At 38.6% G+C, this 20,047-nt stretch overlaps 1 protein-coding gene across 1 annotated transcript in view; it reads left to right on the top strand.

Moving 5' to 3' along the window:
* The window catches only part of ATP10B (ATPase phospholipid transporting 10B (putative)), a 122,852-nt gene that overhangs the window by 17,513 nt on the left and 85,292 nt on the right, over nucleotides 1-20,047 (top strand). The window contains 1 exon segment of the mRNA XM_032625008.1: nucleotides 72-276. Within this exon segment, the coding sequence (XP_032480899.1) occupies nucleotides 72-276 (205 nt within the window).

Here is a 20,047-nt window from a genome sequence, read left to right on the forward strand (position 1 = left end):
TTTCCATTCACTCATTCATGTTCTGGAGAACTTTAACATTCACTCTGACCCCTGTCTTTCTCCAACCCCAGAAAAGAGCAGAGCTACACGCAGAAGTGCTGGAAGGATGTGCAAGTGGGGGACTTCATCCAAATGCAATGCAATGAGATCATCCCAGCTGACATACTCCTCCTCTTTTCCTCGGACCCCAGTGGGATCTGTCATCTGGAAACCTCCAACTTGGATGGAGAGACAAACCTCAAACAGAGGTGTGTTGTAAAGGGCTTCACACAGCAGGTAAGGCTCTTTCTAAGATCTTCGACTGGAATGGCAAAGGGAAGATGCCAGCCAGCTCTACTGGGAAACTGGATTTAATATGGTGTGTAGAGGAGAAGGTAGTAGATGCCTCCTTTTCCCAGGCACTTAGGTACACTTAATCTTCCCACCAACTCTCTGAGATGGATATCATCCCCTTCTCACAGATGGGGAAACTGAGGCTTGGGAAAGGTAAATAACTTGCTGAAGGCCTCAGAGTCCTTAAATGGGGACCCCCTCCATTCAACTGAAGAAACTGTGCTCTCTGCTCTAAACCAAGGAGTCTAGTATCTGCTCAATTACTCTTGAGACCAACCCACTTTTCTGTGCGTATCCAATCCTGGCTCATCCTGCCCAGCTCAGCTTCAGCAATTTCTCCCTCCATGAATTTTTTCTAGTACTCCTTTGACCGCAGCATGAAAGCAGCAAGGTACCATTAACTATTTTTCCATTTGTGTAGGTCTTACCTTCTCAACAGTACTGAAACCTCTTTAAGGACAGGGAGTGATCATCAACATTTTAATTTAATCCCCACTTTATGTGTGTGATACCTTGGATATCATGGAGGAATCATGATTGTTTGGTGGTTAAGAGCCCAGGCTCTACAGTCTGGCAGAGCTGAACTCAAAGTCCAACCCCACCATTTATTAGCTGTCTCACCTAAGGCAAGTTATTACCCTCTCGCACCTTCATTCCCTCATCTGGAAAATGGGCACAAAAATAGTACCCTCTCCATAGGGTGTTTCTGAAGACTGAATTGTTACTGAGCCAAACTTGGTTCTGCTTGCCCACGTGCAGTAAAGCCAGTCTACTGACACTGGGTCGTAGTAAAGGAAAACGCAGCATTTATTGTAAGCCTCCATACAAATAGTCTGGGACAGCTGGTGCTCAAAAAGACTGAACTCCCTGATGGGTTTCAGGAAAACATTTTTAAAGGCCAGCTAAGGGAAAGGGGTCGCAGGGTATGTGATCTCCTCATGCACAGTTCTCTGATTGGTTGATGGTTACGGAACAGGGTGGTGTCACAGGGTTTATCAATCCACAGGCTCCAGTAGGTCTTGGGGCTATGTGCTCATGGTCATCAAGTAGTTAACATCTTCCATTTGATGGGGGTTTTCATGTCTGTAAAACAACTCAGGAAATGTGCATCAGATACTATTATCTAGGTACTTCAGAAAGGAACTAAAGCAGGGAAGATGGGGGAGAGGTCAGCCCCAAAAAGGCCCCATAAGGTCCTGCTTGATTATAAAATAATATGTACATGAGTTACTTAGCATGAAGCTAGGCACATGGTAAGTAAGAGACCAGTAAATAGTTGGCAGTAAATATCAATGGCGTGCATAGGCAATATGTGTTGACTGATCGAAACTGGGTGTGATATTCTAGTTTTCAATTAAAATTCCCCTTGAAAGGGTTGATTTCCCATCTGGTACCTTGCTCTATGCATGGAAAAGAATAAAATTCTATCACTCCTCTTCATCCTGACAGCCTGTGGCTGGGGAGAAAACGGATGAATCAGGGGATTTAGAAGAAGGAAGGCAAGTGGTTCATTCCTCAGAGATGCTCATGAGCTAACATTTCGTTATCTAGACAGAAACTTCTCAAGAGAAGGCCACTCATCATACCTCACTTTGCCTCTCTCAAAGCCCCAGATGAACAGTTCTCATAAAATCGCTTTTCTATGATTGAACTCTGTTCTCTCATCCTTACAATGGGAATAGTAATAATAGCTCTCCCAAAGTTTTACTGTGTGATTCAAATGAGATAAGGAAAGTAAGGAACGAAATAGAGGGTTTGCTGCATTGTAGATACACAATAAATGGTCTATTGCTGCTACCTCAGCTACAGTTCCTACAATGGGAATGGAAACTACCGTGACCACCACGCCGTCATCTTGCTTTGTGGTTGTGATAGTGGCTCAGTCCTCCCATTGGTGCCCAGGCTCTATCGAGTCAATCACTGCCCTGGGGCTTGGCGTCTGAGTTTTCTCTCCTTTGCTTGTCCTTGCCACACTCACCCAATCATCCCAGTGTTTACAAAAATGTAGGGTGGGATCTGGGTAAGCTCACAAAGCCATTCTAGACACAAAATAACAATCTATTTCTTGGCTCAGGGCCCTGTGGGCTGCCCTCTAGAGCAAAGGTTTTCAAGCTTTTTTAACCATAACTCACAATAAGAAATACATATTGCACACACACACCTATCCACATGCACATGTGGGTATGTGTGTGAGTGTATAAAACTGCCGCCTCAGTCATACTACGTGCAAAGGACTCTGAAACTTTCTATTCTATTCTATCGGGTTTTGTTGTTGTTTTTAATTAATTAATTAATTTATTTATTTTTGGCTGTGTTGGGTCTTCATTGCTGTGCACAGGCTTTCTCTAGCTGCAGTGAGTGGGGGCTTCTCTTGTTGTGGAGCACAGGCTCTAGGTGCTTGAGCTTCAATAGTTGTGGTGCACGGACTCAGTTGTGGCTTGTGGGCTCAGTAGTTGTGGCACACGGGCTCAGTTGTTGTGGCACGCAGGCTCAGTAGTTGTGGCACACGGGCTCAGTAGTTGTGGCGTGCAGGCTCAGTAGTTGTGGCACACGGGCTCAGTAGTTGTGGCGCACAGGCTCAGTAGTTGTGGTGCGTGGGCTCTAGAGTGCAGGCTCAGTAGTTGTGGCACATGGGCTTAGCTGCTCCGCGGCATGTGGGATATTCCCGGACCAGGGCTTGAACCCGTGTCCCCTGCATTGGCAGGCGGATTCTTAACCACTGCGCCACCAGGGAAGCCCTGGTTTTTGTTGTTGTTTTTGTTTTTAAGTTCTGGGAGCAGCAAAACGTGTGTGTGTTTGTAAATCTACCCTTCAGCTGGCCCACCCCAACATCCTCACCACAACTCTGAGTCTTTTATTCTCTTTCTCGGGCAGTTATTTCGGCGCTGTTGAGGTTCACCCAGTCCCTTCTCTTTTTTGCCATTGGCAGCGGCTCCCAAGCTGTTTCTTGCATATTAATTAGTCTGATAGTTTGGGATTTGACTAGAATGAAGAGCTGGATGAAAGGGTCATTCACGCTCCACTGCTATAAACCAGCCAATTCAAGTTAATCACATCTCTCAAACTCTAACTCTGAATTCTCATAGGGTACTTGGTGTAATGATTTACCCAAAAAAAAATAAATAAATAAATGCACTTGTAAAGGGAACAAGATTTATTTGATTTTGAAAGTTTCCAGAATTCTCTATTCTATTTCAATTCTTGATTCTCCCCCTCACTTTGCTTAAATGTGCTTTTCCACTTCTATAAGAACAGGGATAAATAGTACTAATAATAATGCACTTTTTTAAAGCCCTTATAAGGTAAGTGAGGCACAGAAACGTGAAGTAACTTGCCCAAGGTCACTAAGCTGGGAAGTATTGGAACCAGGATTCAAAGCCAAGTTTGTCCAGTCTCAGCTCTTAAGGTTTGCAGTAGCTCATCTCCTGGTCCTTTGACTCTCACCCAGACTTTACCCAGAATTGCTTACTTGAAAACACACATTTATCGTTTTCAATATTCTTTCCACATGTAAGTAACAAGCAGCAGGAAGAATAAAAGCAGGCCTAGCCAGCTCCCTGGGGAGGAGGAATTTTAGCTGCTCTGTGCGATCTTGCTTCTCCCTTATGTCTTCAGTGCAAAAATATTTCGGAATATGGATAGAATTCTCTTCTGACTAACTCTATATATAATATTTCTCAAATGTGTTGAACAAAGATGTTGATGAGAGTTGCAAGAAAAATACATGTTGCACTGTCAAATAAGATCAGAAGGCAATAGGTTACAAGTTTTCCAATAGTGTGTACTGCAGAACTTCTCAGATACTTTAATAAAGGGGGAGGGGGGGAAGGTACTAGTATATAATATTTCTAATAATTTAACCACAGAAACCTTTGATTCCAAGGACCGTATCCCAGGACTACTACAGGAGAGGTGGGATCACAGTTTAGAAATTTGTCTTAAATGCATTGAAGGTGTTTTGGATGTATCATAACCATCACAGGGAGAAAGTTTTTCATATATACATTCATCCTTCCCCATTATTATCACCAAATTATGGTTCATGGGGACTGAGTAGTAGTCTGGGCATGCATATTTTTTAAATGTTCTCCCAGATGATCTTAATATGAACCTACCACTAGTTCATCAAAAACCTGTATAATAAAGGGAAGCTGTTACTTCCAAAAAAATACTCATCATAATAATGGGAATAAAGCCACCATCTACAGGAGTCTTACATGTTTTGCCCATGTTGTCCTTTGTCCTCATGACCATCCTGTGAGGAGGACATCACTATTCCATTAGACAGATGAAAACCCTAAGGTACAAAAAAGGCAACATTCACCACTTGTCTCAGAGAAGATTTTGAACACCTGCAAATGTGGTTTGTAAATTTAATATCTTAAATAATTAGTATTAATGACTTTTTTTAGCTTGTTATTCCTATTGGCTATGAGACTTTTATTTTGCCAGAAGGGGGTTTTTACTAACCTCAGAGATTTCTAGAAACTCCCAACCCCACACCATATACCCACAACCATTTTCACTGCTGTGTTCTGTTCATTGAAAGTCAATAAGACAAACTTTGTCCCAGCTCCCCTAGATCAGCACTTCTCAAGGTGGAGTCTGCCAAATCTTTAACTCAAGAGATAGTTCTTAAAAAACAAGGTTTGTGGTCAAATCTGATCAGGAGGCCGAAGTCCTGTGGACCCCTCTTGGAGGTTCCAATGTCCATGAATATTTTAAGGTCTCAGAGAAGACCTAGAGGAAGGAGGCCAGTTAAACTTTCTTTAACCCTGAGCTTTCCAAACTTATTTAACCTCAGAACCATTTGGGGCACAATAATTTTTCACCTTAATATGGAAACTTGAACACATTAATCTACATTGTATGGAACACATGTGATCACAACAGGTGAGGAATGACCGAGAGGCTGACTATCCTCATGGCTTAGACAGCTCATCCTTGCCTTTCCTGTCTAGGTTCAGGGGAAATTATAAACATGAGAGAGCTTCTCAAAAGGATCTTTCCCCTGTGACACAGCACATCATTCTCAAGGTTGCCAAAGAGTTAGTTTCAAAATCCATTTCCCAGAATGCAACTTAGACCAAGTCAGGTTTCAGGGTTTTGTTTTGTTTTTTTTTTTCAGTCGGAACTTTTATCATGATGGGCCATCTTTGCATTCACAACATTGTTGACCTGTTCTTGAAATATTTATTCCTACATCCCATTGCTGGGAAAAGGACAGAAAGGGAAGGAATACAAAATTAGGATTAGGCCGAGGTCTGCAGAGCAGGCAAGAGGACTTCGTTAGAGAATTAAATTGTGCACTTTTGGGGCTTCCCTGGTGGCGCAGTGGTTGAGAGTCCGCCTGCCGATGCAGGAGACCCGGGTTCATGCCCCGGTCCGAGAGAATCCCACGTGCCGCGGAGCGGCTGGGCCCGTGAGCCATGGCCGCTGGGCCTGCGCGTCCGGAGCCTGTCCGCAACGGGAGAGGCCACAACAGTGAGAGGCCCGTGTACCGCCAAAAAAAATTGTACAGTTTTCTCTTGGGGGACATTTTTGACACCTGAAATGTCTTCTTTGTTTAATTTTTTTTAATTGAAGTATAGTTAATTTATAATATTATGTTAATTTATGCTGTACTGTAAAATGAGTCAGTTATACACATATATACATTCTTTTTTTATATTCTTTTCCATTATGGTTTATCAAAGAACATTGAATACAATTCCCTGTGCTATACACTAGGACCTTGTTGTTTATCGATTCTATATATAACAGTTGCATCTGCTAATCCCAAACTCCCAATCCATCCTTCTTCCACCACCCCCCGCTTAGTAAAATCTCTTCTTTAAAGGGCTTCCAAGATGGGCACTAGAGATTTAACACCTGAAAATAAGTATGTGCCGTTTATTTTGGTAGATGGAACATTTACCAAAGCCAAAGAATCAGAAATGAATTCTTCCAATTAGTATTTCAGAGCAATTATCCTAGTTATCTTTTATCCAAACCATTGAAGCCCAAATCCTACTGAGGTGTGTGTCAGATCATTCCCCGGTAACAAGGAACTTGGGACACCAGGTTGACATGGACTAGCCTCTTCAGCATCACCTGAAAGTTTGTCAGAAGTGCGAAATTTCAGGCCCTGCCCCAAACTAAATCAGACTCTGCAGTTTAAGAGATCCCCAGGTGATTCATGTGCAGTTGAAGTTGGAAAGCACTGCCTAGAGCATCTTTGATTAATGTAATAATTGTGCCTATCTGTTTTATTGCACACGTTAAAGATTCTTAATTGACTCTGCCTTTTAACTAACTTGAATTCCACTGATGGTTAGTGCTTTTAAGCCATTTGCTCAACTAAAAAGAGCCATTGTAACCTGGATCCTCCACAGTGAATGTGTGTGCTGATTTAACGTATTTAGACAGGAGACCATTTTACCTACGGAGTTGAGGTGGGGTGGGGAATTACCTATCACCATCCCAGTTCAGTGATGATACATCTTGAATGAAACAAAAAGTCTCTGCCTGTCCATTCAACTTGTCTGCCCTGAGAACCAGAGAAGAATTCTCTTTCCTGCTGGATTTTATAATGGGACTGCATCTACGTAACAATATACAATAATAATAAACAGTATCAATAGATAACTTGGTTGAGCACATACTATGTGCCATAAGCAGCTCTTCTAAGTGTTTTATACCTATTATTTCTTTCTGCTCCTTCTAAAAATCCCTATGAGACAGGCACTTTGATTATCCCCATTTGACAAATGAAGCAAGAACAGTTCAATAACTCTGCAAGCAAAGGACTGAGCTCAGCTTTAAACCCAAGAAGAGTTCTTTTATTTTAACTTTTCATTATGGGAATTTTCAAGTATATACAAAAGTGAGAATAATAGGATAAATTTTTATGTGCTCATCACCAAATTTCAACGATCAGCTCATAACCAATCTTGTTTTATCTAGATCCCCACCCTCTTCTCTCTGTTAATTATTTTGAAGCATGTCTTTTCAATACCTAGCATTTTATCTGTAAATATTTCATTATCTATCTGTCAAGAATAGGATTTTTTAAAATATACCGTTCTATCTTTGTCATGCCTAAAATAGTGGCAGTGATTTCTTGATCTCAACTTCCAAGTCAGTGTTCAATACTTCCCGTTTGTTTGAATAAGGATCAAAACAAGGCCAAATACTAAGATTACTTTCTTAAATCTCTTTTACTCTGTAGGTTCCCTAATCCGCTTTTTTTTTTTCCCCTTGCATATTTAGTTTTTGCTGCTGAATAAAACAAGTTGTTTGTCCCGTAAAATTTCCCATAGTCTGGATTTTGCCGATTGTGTTGTTTCCTTGTGGTTCCATTTTGTTTTCCTACCCACTATATTTCTATAAATTGGTGGTTGGATCTAGTGCCTAAATGAGACTCAGGTTAGACTTGTGTTTGTGTGCATGTTTATGTCAACATTACATCATAGGAAATAAAGCGTGTTACCATCTTGAGGTACAAAATGTCTGGTGGTCTTTTTTCAGTGTAAGCAGTCATTGATGATCATTGTTTAGATTCATTAATTCAATTGGGATTTGCAAAATGGCGATACTCTAACTCACGTATAAAGAGGAATTTCCCCTCATCAAGTATTTGGTTACTGTGCACGACCCTCTATAAAGGCAGGATAAGTGTTTGTTCCTTTCCTTTTATTTACCAGTTTTAAAACTGGTTTAAAAATGGTTTGATTCCCTAACATCCTCCAAAGTTGACCAGTGAGCTTTTCCTTCTTAGTATCAATATGAACTCCTGGATTAAAACATGTTTGATGTATGTCAGATCATTGCAGTTATTATCTTTATTGACTATCCCATCTTTAGCCAGTGGGAACTTCTTCAAATTGGCTTCCAAGTTCTTTTGCCATGACCTCAGTAGTCTTTGACAAATCGAGTCCCTTTCGATAGAAAAATGGCATTTAGAAGTCATAGTAAGTACATGCTAGAGGTACTTTTTGCTATTGGGTTAATCATTGTTTCTAGGCCATCTAAGTGAACAGAACTAGGACTTTTTTTTTTAAGATTAAATGCATCAAGAATTATGCTGATACTTCAAATTAAGGGCTAGAGGGTTTTACTCAACCTCATATGTTAAGTATGTAAATCTTTCTCCCACATCAGGCAAAGTCCTTAACCACTGTACTACACAGCTCCCTTTTGATATTTGGCACTCGATATTGGACACTCACCCTTAGAAGTAGAATTAACGACATTTTCAAGATGAGAAAAGTTAATTTCAGAGAGATTGAATCTTGTCAAGGATTACCTAGCCAATATAGTACGGAGACAGAATTGGAACTAAATTCTGATGTACCTGATTATTTCTCCCACTGCTAAAGTAAATTTTAGATTCTTTTATATGTATTTTCCATTTCTCAAATAAATACAATTTTCATATATATGAAAATACTGAAGTTTTATAAGTTTTAGTTATAATTATGTACAATAATCCTTAGTATGACCATGATGGACACAACTCTATAAAAAGCTGTTATTTTTATAGCCCCCTGACTTCCTTTTTTTTTAATTCAAATAAAAAGTCACAAAAATTATAATCATCCTCATCAGTTCACTCAGTCCCATGTAATTAATTTTTTTCATCTTGATCTTTTGTTAGCACTTTTATGAATTCATCAGTTTTCCATTAGAGTTCTGAAAATGCTTGTTCATTCAGTTCAGCAGTGTAGTCAATTAACAGAAAGCTGTACTTGTCAGAGTCTTTTCCATGAATTCCTTGAAGATGAAACCCTTTTATAGGAACATTTTGCAAAAGCATCAGAGTACACCCAGAACTGTCTGTAAATGACAAAAGACTTAAAAATGACCGTGGTTAAAGATTTGATGAAAGTTCATAATAATGCAATTGACAAGGAAATTTAGTTATTTCTGAGATATACATTTTAAAGTGATAACGAGAATTATGACTTATAACATTATACCAGAACATATAAGATTTTTAGAAACTTCATGTAATGTCTGAAACATTTATATTAACATATTTTCATACAAATATCCCAAAGAAAGTTTAGTATTACTTGCTTGTTTGTTTGTTTATACTGAAGGTTGTTATTAGTCATCAATTTTATACACATCAGTGTATACATGTCAATCCCAATCACCCAATTCAGCACACCACCATCCCCACCCCACCGCAGTTTTCCCCCCTTGGTGTCCATACGTTTGTGCAATACATTTGTGTCTCAACTTCTGCCCTGCAAACCGGTTCATCCGTACCATTTTTCTAGGTTCCACATACATGCATTAATATATGATATTTCTTTTTCTCTTTCTGACTTACTTCACTCTGTATGACAGTCTCTAGGTCCATCCACACCTCTACAAATGACCCAATTTCGTTCCTTTTTTTGGCTGAGTGATATTCCATTGTGTATATGTACCACAACTTGTTTATCCATTCGTCTGTCGATGGGCATTTTGGTTGCTCCCATAGCTTGGCTACTGTAAATAGCGCTGCAATGAACATTGGGGTGCATGTGTCTTTTTGAATTATGGTTTTCTCTGGGTATATGCCCAGTAGTGGGATTGCTGGATCATATGGTAATTCTATTTTTTTGTTTTTGGAGGAACCTCCATACTGTTCTCCATAGTGGCTGTATCAATTTACATACCCACCAACAGTGCAAGAGGGTTCCCTTTTCTCCACACCGTCTCCAGCATTTGTTGTTTGTAGATGTTCTGATGATGCCCATTCTGACTGGTGTGAGGTGATACCTCATTGTAGTTTTGATTTGCATTTCTCTAATAATTAGTGATGTTGAGCAGCTTTTCATGTGCTTCTTGGCCATCTGTATGTCTTCTTGGAGAAATGTCTATTTAGGTCTTCTGCCCATTTTTGGATTGGGTTGTGTGTGTTTTTAATATTGAGCTGCATGAGCTGTTTATATATTTTGGAGATTAATCCTTTGTCCATTGCTTCATTTGCAAATACTTTCTCCCATTCTGAGGGTTGTCTTTTCGTCTTGTTTACGGTTTCCTTTGCTGTACAAAAGCTTTAAAGTTTCATTAGGTCCCATTTGTTTATTTTTGTTTTTATTTCCATTACTCTAGGAGGTGGATCATAAAAGATCTTGCTGTGATTTATGTCAAAGAGTGTTCTTCCTATGTTTTCCTCTAAGAGTTTTATAGTGTCCGGTCTTACATTTAGGTGTCAAATCCATTTTGAGTTTATTTTTGTGTACGGTGTTACGGAGTGTTCTGATTTCATTCTTTTACATGTAGCTGTCCAGTTACCCCAGCACCCCTTATGGAAGAGACTGTCTTTTCTCCATTGTATATCTTTGCCTCCTTTGTCATAGATTAGTTGACTACAGGTGTGTGAGTTTATCTCTGGGCTTTCTATCTTGTTCCATTGATCTATGTTTTTGTTTTGGTGCCAGTACCATATTGTCTTGATTACTGTAGCTCTGTAGTACAGTCTGAAGTCAGGGAGTCTGATTCCTCCAGCTCCATTTTTTTCCCTCAAGACTGCTTTGGCTATTCGGGGTCTTTTGTGTCTCCATACAAATTTTAAGATGATTTGTTCTAGTTCTGTAAAAAATGCCATTGGTAATTTGATAGGGATTACATTGAATCTGTAGATTGCTTTGGGTAGTATAGTCATTTTCACAATATCGATTCTTCCAATCCAAGAACATGGTATATCTCTCCATCTGTTGGTATCAACTTTAATTTCTTTCATCAGTGTCTTATAGTTTTCTGCATACAGGTCTTTTGTCTCCCTAGGTAGGTTTATTCCAAGGTATTCTTTTTTTGCAACGGTAAATGGGAGTGTTTCCATAATTTCTCTTTCAGATATATCATCATTAGTGTATAGGAATGCAAGAGATTTCTGTGCATAAATTTTGTATCCTGCAACTTTACCAAATTCATTGATTAGCTCTAGTAGTTTTCTGGTGGCACTTTTAGGATTCTCTATGTATAGTATCATGTCATCAGCAAACAATGACAGTTTTACTTCTTCTTTTCCAGTTTTTATTCCTCTTATTTCTTTTTCTTCTCTGATTGCCATAGCTAGGACTTCCCACACTATGTTGAATAATAATGGTGAGAGTGGACATCCTTGTCTCGTTCCTGAGGAAATGCTTTTAGCTTTGCACCATTGAGAATGATGTTTGCTGTGGACTTGTCGTATATGGCCTTTATTATGTTGAGGTAGGTTCCCTCTATGCCCACTTTCTGGAGAGTTTTTTTTTAATCATAAATGGGTGTTGAATTTTGTCAAAAGCATTTTCTGCATCTATTGAGATGATCGTATGGTTTTTATTCTTCAATTTGTTAATATGGTGTATCACATTGATTGATTTGTGTATACTGAAGAATCCTTGCGTCCCTGGGATAAATCCCACTTGATCATGGTGTATGATCCTTTTAATGTGTTGTTGGATTCTTTTTACTAGTATTTTGTTGAGGATTTTTGCATCTATATTCATCGGTGATATCGGTCTATAATTTTCTTTTTTTCTAGTATCTTTGTCTGGTTTTGGTATCAGGGTAATGGTGGCCTCACAGAATGAGTTTGGGAGTGTTCCTTCCTCTGCAGTTTTTTGGAAGAGTTTGAGAAGGATGGGTGTTAGCTCTTCTCTAAATGTTTGATGGAATTCACCTGTGAAGCCATCTGGTCCTGGGCTTTTGTTTGTTGGAAGATTTTCAATCACAGTTTCAATTTCATTCCTTGTGATTGGTCTGTTCATATTTTCTGTTTCTTCCTGGTTCAGTCATGGAAGGTTATACCTTTCTAAGAATTTGTCCATTTCTTCCAGTTTGTCCATTTTATTGGCATAGAGTTGCTTGTAGTAGTCTCTTAAGATGCTTTATATTTCTGCAATGTCTGTTGTAACTTCTCCTTTTTCGTTTCTAATTTTATTGATTTGAGTCCTCTCCCTCTTTTTCTTGATGAGTCTGGCTAATGGTTTATCAATTTTGTTTATCTTTTCAAAGAACCAGCTTTTAGTTTTATTGACCTTTGCTATTGTTTTCTTTGTTTCTATTTCAGTTTTTTCTGCTCTGATCTTTATGATTTCTTTCCTTCTGCTAACTTTGGGTTTTGTTTGTTCTTTCTCTACTCCCTTTAGGTGTACAGTTAGATTGTTTACTTGAGATTTTTCTTGTTTCTTGAGCTAGGCTCGTATAGCTATAAACTTCCCTCTTAGAACTGCTTTTGCTGCATCCCATAGATTTTGGATCATCGTGTTTTCATTGTCATTTGTCTGTAGGTATTTTTTCATTCCTGTTTGATTTCTTCAGTGATCTCTTGGTTATTTAGTAATGTATTGTTTAGCCTCCATGTGTTTGTGTTTTTTACAGTTTTTTCCCTGTACTTCATTTCTGATCTCATAGCACTGTGGTCAGAAAAGATGTTTGATGTGATTTCAATTTTTTAAAATTTACTGAGGCCTGATTTGTGACCCAAGATGAGATCTCTCCTGGAGAATGTTCTGTGCGCACTTGAGAAGAAAGTGTAATCTGCTGTTTTTGGATGGAATGTCCTATAAATATCAATGAAATCTATCTGGTGTATTCTGTCATTTAAATCTTCTGTTTCGTTATTTATTTTCTTTTTCGATGATCTGTCCATTGATGTAAGTGAGGTGTTAAATCCCCCACTATTATTGTGTCAGTGTCGATTTCCTCTTTTATAGCTGTTAGCCGTTGCCTTATGTATTGAGGTGCTCCTATGTTGGGTGCATATATATTTATAATTGTTATATCTTCTTCTTGGATTGATCCCTTGATCATTATGTAGTGTCCTTCTTTGTCTCTTGTAACATTCTTTATTTTAAAGTCTATTTTATCTGATATGTGTATTGCTACTCCAGCTTTCTTTTGATTTCTATTTGCATGAAATATCTTTTTCCATTCCCTCACTTTCAGTCTGTATGTGTCCCTAGGTCTGAAGTTGGTCTCTTGTAGACAGCATATATATGGGTCTTGTTTTTGTATCCATTCAGCAAGCCTGTGTCTTTTGGTTGGAGCATTTAATCCATTCACGTTTAACGTAATTATCAATATGTATATTCCTGTGTTCATTTTCTTAATTGTTTTGGGTTTGTTTTTTTAGGTCCTTTTCTTCTCTTGTGTTTCCCAGTTAGAGAAGTTTCTTTAGCATTTGTTGTAGAGTTGGTTTGGTGGTGCTGAATTCTCTTAGCTTTTGCTTGTCTGTAAAGCTTTTGATTTCTCCACTGAATCTGAATGAGATCCTTGCCAGGTAGAGTAATCTTGGTTGTAGGTTCTTCCCTTTCATCACTTTAAGTATATCATGCCACTCCCTTCTGGCTTGTAGAGTTTCTGCTGAGAAATCAGCTGTTAACCTTATGGGAGTTCCCTTGTATGTTATTTGTTGTTTTTCCCTTGCTGCCTTCAATAATTTTTCTTTGTCTTTATTTTTTGCCAATTTGATTACTATGTGTCTTGCTGTGTTTCTCCTTGGGTTTATCCTGTATGGGACTCTCTGCACTTCCTGGACTTGGGTGGCTATTTCCTTTCCCATGTTAGGGAAATTTTTGACTATAATCTCTTCAAATATTTTCTCTGGTCCTTTCTCTCTCTCTTCTCCTTCTGGGACCCCTATAATGCGAGTGTTCTTGTGTTTAATGTTGTCCCAGAGGTCTCTTAGGCTGTCTTCATTTCTTTTCATTCTTTTTTCTTTATTCTCTTCTGCAGCAGTGAATTCCACCATTCTGTCTTCCAGGTCCCTTATCCTTTCTTCTGCCTCAGTTATTCTGCTATTGATTCCTTCTAGTGTAGTTTTCATTTCAGTTATTGTATTGTTCATCTCTGTTTGTTTGTTCTTTAATTCTTCTAGGTCTTTGTTATACATTTCTTGCATCTTCTCTATCTTTGCCTCCATTCTTTTTCCGAAGTCCTGGATCATCTTCACTATCATTATTCTGAATTCTTTTTCTTGAAGGTTGACTACCTCCACTTCATTTCATTGTTTTTCTGGGGTTTTATCTTGTTCCTTCATCTGGTACATAGCCCTCTGCCTTTTCATCTTGTCTATCTTTCTGTGAATGTGGTTTTTGTTCCACAGGCTGCAGGATTGTAGTTCTTCTTGCTTTTCTGACTTCCTTTTGGTGGACCTCTCCTCCAGAGTTCTGCTGGGGCATGGGTGCACAGACACACACACACACACACACACACACACACACACACACACATACATACACACACACACACAGACATGGGATGCCGCCTTCCCAATGGTTTGCTCGCTTCTATTAAACATTCTTTTTCCTTTTTTACCCCTTAAGGGCCGCATTAGGAAGCTCTGCCAGGTTGTGTGAAAGATATAATCTCATCAAGGTGTTAACAGATGAAATCTTTAACAGCTTAAAGTTTTTCTCCCTCCCTCTATCTCCATACCCCACGATAACATATTTATGTTGTAATAGTGGCCTTCACTGTCTTAAACACTATGGATAATTGTGGGTATTTCAGGCCAATGTGGGAAATACTTGGTATCTCAAAGGAGAGACATACCACTCTAGTATATGGATTAGTCGGGACTCTTGGTTGCAGGTGACAGAGCTCCAGGTCGAAGTAGCTTGGACAAAAAGGAGTCTTATTGGAAGGATACAGGGTGAGATGGGCCTCAGACTGATGTGGACCTGAAATTTCTATCCATCAGTACAATCTACATCTCCTTTGTCTACATTTCTCTCCATGTTTGGTTTTAGTCTCTCAAACCAGTTTCTTTCATGTGGAAGAAAAATTGGCACCAATAAAACTGCATTTATGCCCCAACCCCCAAAAAGGGACTGGGGACCTTCCCTGTTGTCCCACTTGAAAAACATCCCAGGGATTAGCCTGGCTGGTATCATGTGCCCACCCCTAGAACAATTCACTCTGGCCACCGGGGAAGGATTCTGTCCTTGGCATCCTCTAACAATACAGAATAATACAATACAGAACAATACAATAACTGAAATGAAAACTACACTAGTTCAACTTCATGTTTGAAATTGGCCTGTGAAGCAGGAGGGTACTGAGCAGCACAGCAATAAATATCCATTGCATCTATTCCACATCAGGGCTATATAAGCCTAACTTAGGTACAACCAAGGTTATCTGTGCTTCGGGAGGGGAGTCCAATGTCCTCTCTCCTATAGCTCCCAGTGGCATTTCCTCTTCCCCAAAAGCCCTTTCCTGTCTGCCCTTTCTCTGCCTAGGCACCAGGTACCTGGGATGAATCCCTCCTTTCTTTGCGTTCCCATAGACTTCGTTCTTGCCACTCTCAACCACTGCACATACATCTTTGTAGTTCATTTGATAAATTCATTTACTCAACCAGCACCCGATGAGGTCCTTCTGTTGCCAGACACTGTGTTAGGATTTGTCACTGTTGTTGTTGTTATCACAGGGGTGACTCATTATGATCATCTCTTCTGGAAATAACTGAATATAGAGTTTCTCAAACTGGAATTCATACTCTCTTCTTTGTCACCTCTTTTGCCAAAACATGAGGTACAAAACATTGGATCTCATGTCATTTTCTTGCGTCTCAGTTATCCACAGCAATAAAAATGTGTACAGAAAAGAATGTCTTTGCAACACTCCCTTAAGGCTCCACTGCCCATCTGGTGGCAGCTGCCCATATTTTCAGCATGCATTCATGCATTCATTCACCAAATATTGACTGAATGCCTTCTATACGGCAAGTACTGTAGCATGTTCTGGGGGTCCAGGTGTAAACAAGAGACATACAGGCTCTAAGAGGGAATTAAACAGACAATTGTTAACAAACAATTCCACAAATAATTAATTGATTCCTTTTAGGAATAAGAGAAGAAATCATTCTTTTTTCAGTATTAGCTTCACATGCCAAACCCATGCCTTTTTGTTGGAAAAATGTCATGGGAAGATTTCAAGATTAAATTTAGTCTTCGCCCTGAATAAAAATCGGAATATTTGTCCACTTAAAAAAAAGGGAACACAGACTATAAGGAATCCTTAAATAGACCTTTTCTCCCACAGCCCTCCAGCCCTGTCTGTGTGCTTTTGCGGGAATCACTGGGGCAGGCAGGGAGACCCAGTTACTTGCACACGCAGACAATTTCCTCATCCAGAGTCAGAGAGGAAAGTATCTGCCAGTCACTGTTGCAGGTTATCTTGAAAAGAACTCTGACCAGAAAGCAGGAAGGTTATCGAGTGCTGGTAAATGTCATTAGTTTTCAGATAGAATTCTCAGAAATCACAGGGTTAATTTGCATGTCAGGGAGGAAACCTCAGTCACCTGACTCACTAGCTGGGGCATGAAGAACATTTAATTCTACCATTTATCCAAATTAGTATGCTAAAAAAAAAAAAAATTTTTTTTTAATCACTTTAAGTAGTACTCTTCTAAGGTCGCAGTATATCTCCTGTGTAGCTGCCCAGGTTGGTGTGGTTTGTGTACCCTGTAACCCCCGTCCTTGCAGAGTTCCTGTGAGCCTGTGAGTCCTTGCAGAGTCCACAAATGACTTAGAAATGCTGCTTTGTCATCCTCCTCCTGGCGTGGAGTGGAGTTGGCTCTTCTAGTCGTCTAACCTGAGGGTTGTGTAAAAACACACTCTTTCTGAGAGCTTTGCAGAAGCTTGGCAATCCCTTGTTCAACTCTTCTTTTTCACATACATCACCAGCTTATGACAAAAGCTCAGTATGTAAGTGCATTCTCTGTTGGAGGAAAGAGTTTAGCTGATTTCTCTTTCTTCAATGAACATAATCTTTCGTTTTATTTTTTTAATGCGCTTAGCTCTTTATTTTTTTGTTTTGATTTTTTTTTCTTTGAGTTTTATTGAGATATAATTGACATACAGCACTGTTTCAGTTTAGGGTATAGAGTATAGTGATGTGACTGACACACATCATGAAATGATTACCACAATGAGTTTAGTGATCATCCATCATCTCATATAGATACACAATAAAAGAAAACGAAAAGGTATGTTTTTCTTTGTGATGAGGATTCTTAGGAGTTATTCTCTTACCAAGTTTCATATATAACATACAGCAATGTTAATTCACGTTAGCAATGTTAATCATGTTGTACATTCCTTACCTAATAGTTATTTATCTTATAACTAGAAGTTCGTACCTCTTACTGCCTTCATCCAATTCCCCCCCCACCTCCTGCCTCTGGTAACCATAAATCTGATCTCTTTTTTATGAGTTTGTTTGATTGGTTGGCTGGTATTAAACTATAATTGACCTACAACACTATGTTAGTCCTGGTGCACAACATAGTGATTTGATATTTCTATACATTACAAAATGATCACCGCAAATCTAGTTACCATCTGTCACCATACAAAGGTACTACATTATTATTGACTATATTCCCCATATTGTACATTTCATCCCCATGGCTCATTTATTTTGTAACTGGAAGTTTGCTTTTGTTTCCCTTGCCTGAGGAACCAGATCCAAAACAATATTGCTAAGACTGATGTTAAAGAATGTACTGTCTATGATTTCTTCTAGGAGTTTTATGGTCTCAGGTCTCACATTTAAGTCTTTAATCCATTTTGAGTTTATTTTTGTATGTAGTATGAGAAAGTAGTACAGTTTATGTCACATGTAGCTGTCCAATTTTCCCAGCACCATTTATTGAGGAGACTGTCTTTCCCCATTGTATGTTCTTGCCTCCTTTGTCATAAGTTAATTGACCATATAAACATGGGTTTATTTCTGGGCTCTCTATTCTGTTCCATTGATCTATGTGTCATTTTTTATGCACGTACCATGCCGTTTTGATGACTGTAGCTTTGTAGTATAGTTTGAAATCGGAGTGTGATACTTCCAGTTCTTCTGTTCTTTCTCAACATTATTTTGGCTATTCTGCATCATTTGTGCTTCTAATTAAATTTTAGAATTATTTGTTCTAGTTTTGTAAAATTTACCATTGGTGTTTTAATAGGGATTATATTGAATCTGTAGATTGCACTGGGCAGTATGGTCACTTTAACAATATTATTTCTTCCAATCCATGAGAATGGTGTATCTTTCCATTTGTTTGTGTTGTCTTCAGTTTCTTTTATCAGTGTCTTACAGTTTCCCAAATACAGGTCTTTAATCTCCTTGGTTAGATTTATTCCTAGGTATTTTATCCTTTTTGATGCAAATGTAAATGGGATTGTTTTCTTAATTTCTCTTTCTGATAGTTCATTGTTAATGTATAGAAATGCAACAGGTTTCTATGTATTAATTTTGTATCCTGCAGCTTTACCACATTCACTGATGGGTTCTAGTAGTTTTTTGTTGGCGTCTTTAGCATTTTCTATGTGTAGTATCATGTCATCTGCAAATAGTGACCTTTTACTTCTTCCCTATTTTGATGCCTTTTACTTCTTTCTCTTGTCTGATTGCTATAGCTAGGTCTTCCAATACTATGTTGAATAAAAGTGGTAATAGTTGGCATCCTTGTCTAGTTCTTGATGTTAGAGGAAATGCTTTCAGCTTTTCACTGTTGAGTATGATGTTGCTTGCAGGTTTGTCTTACATGGGTTTTATTATGTTTAGTTGTATTCCCTCTATGCCCACTTCGTTGAGAGGTTTTTTTTTTTACGTAAATGGATGTTGAGTTTTGTCAGAGCTTTTTCTGCATCTCTTGAGATGGCCATATGATATTTTATTCTTCAGTTTGTTAATATGGTGCATCACATTGATTTGCAGATATTGAATGATGCCTGCAGCCCTGGAATAAATCCCACTTTATCATGGTAAATGATCCTTTTAATGTATTGTTAAATTTGGTTTGCTAATATTTTGTTGAGGATTTTTCCATATATATTTATCATTGATATTGGCCTGTAATTTTTCTTTTTTTTTTTAACATCTTTATTGGAGTATAATTGCTTTACAATGGTGTGTTAGTTTCTGCTTTATAACAAAGTGAATCAGTTATACATATACACATGTTCCCATATCTCTTCCCTCTTGCATCTCCCTCCCTCCCATCCTCCCTATTCCACCCCTCTAGGTGGTCACAAACCACCTAACTGATCTCCCTGTGCTATGCGGCTGCTTCCCACTAGCTATCTATTTTACGTTTGGTATTGTATATATGTCCATGCCACTCTCTCACTTTGTCACAGCTTACCCTTCCCCCTCCCCATATCTAATGTTTCTTTTTTTGTCTTTGGTTTTGGAATCAGGGTGATGCTGAACTCATAGAATGAGTTTGAAAGCATTCCTCTTCAATTTTGAGGAATAGTTTGAGAAGCGTAGGAAGTAACTCTTCTTTATGTATTTGGTAGAATTTACCTGTGAAGCCATCTGGTCCTGGAATTTTGCTTATTGGGAGTTTTTTTGGCTGCTGATTCAATTTCATTTGTGGTATTAGTGATCTGTTCATATTTTATATTTCTTTCTGATTCAGTCTTGGGAGATCATATGTTTCTACCAGTTTATCCATTCTTCTGTCTTTCCATTTTATTGGCATATAACTGTTCATAGTAATCTCTTCTGATCCTTTGTATTTCTGTGGTGTCAGTTGTAGCTTCCTTCATTTCTGACTTTTTTGAGTTTTCTCTCATTTTCTTGATGAGTCTGGCTAAAGCTTTATCAATTTTGTTTATCTTTTCAAAGAACCAGATCTTAATTTCATTGTTCTTTCTTTTTTGTTTTTTTAGTCTCTATTTCCTTTATTTACACTCTGATCTTTACTGTTTCCTTTCTTCTACTAACTTACAGTTTT

The sequence above is a fragment of the Phocoena sinus genome, chromosome 3 (genome assembly GCF_008692025.1).
Source record: "Phocoena sinus isolate mPhoSin1 chromosome 3, mPhoSin1.pri, whole genome shotgun sequence".
NCBI classification, from domain to species: domain Eukaryota; kingdom Metazoa; phylum Chordata; class Mammalia; order Artiodactyla; family Phocoenidae; genus Phocoena; species Phocoena sinus.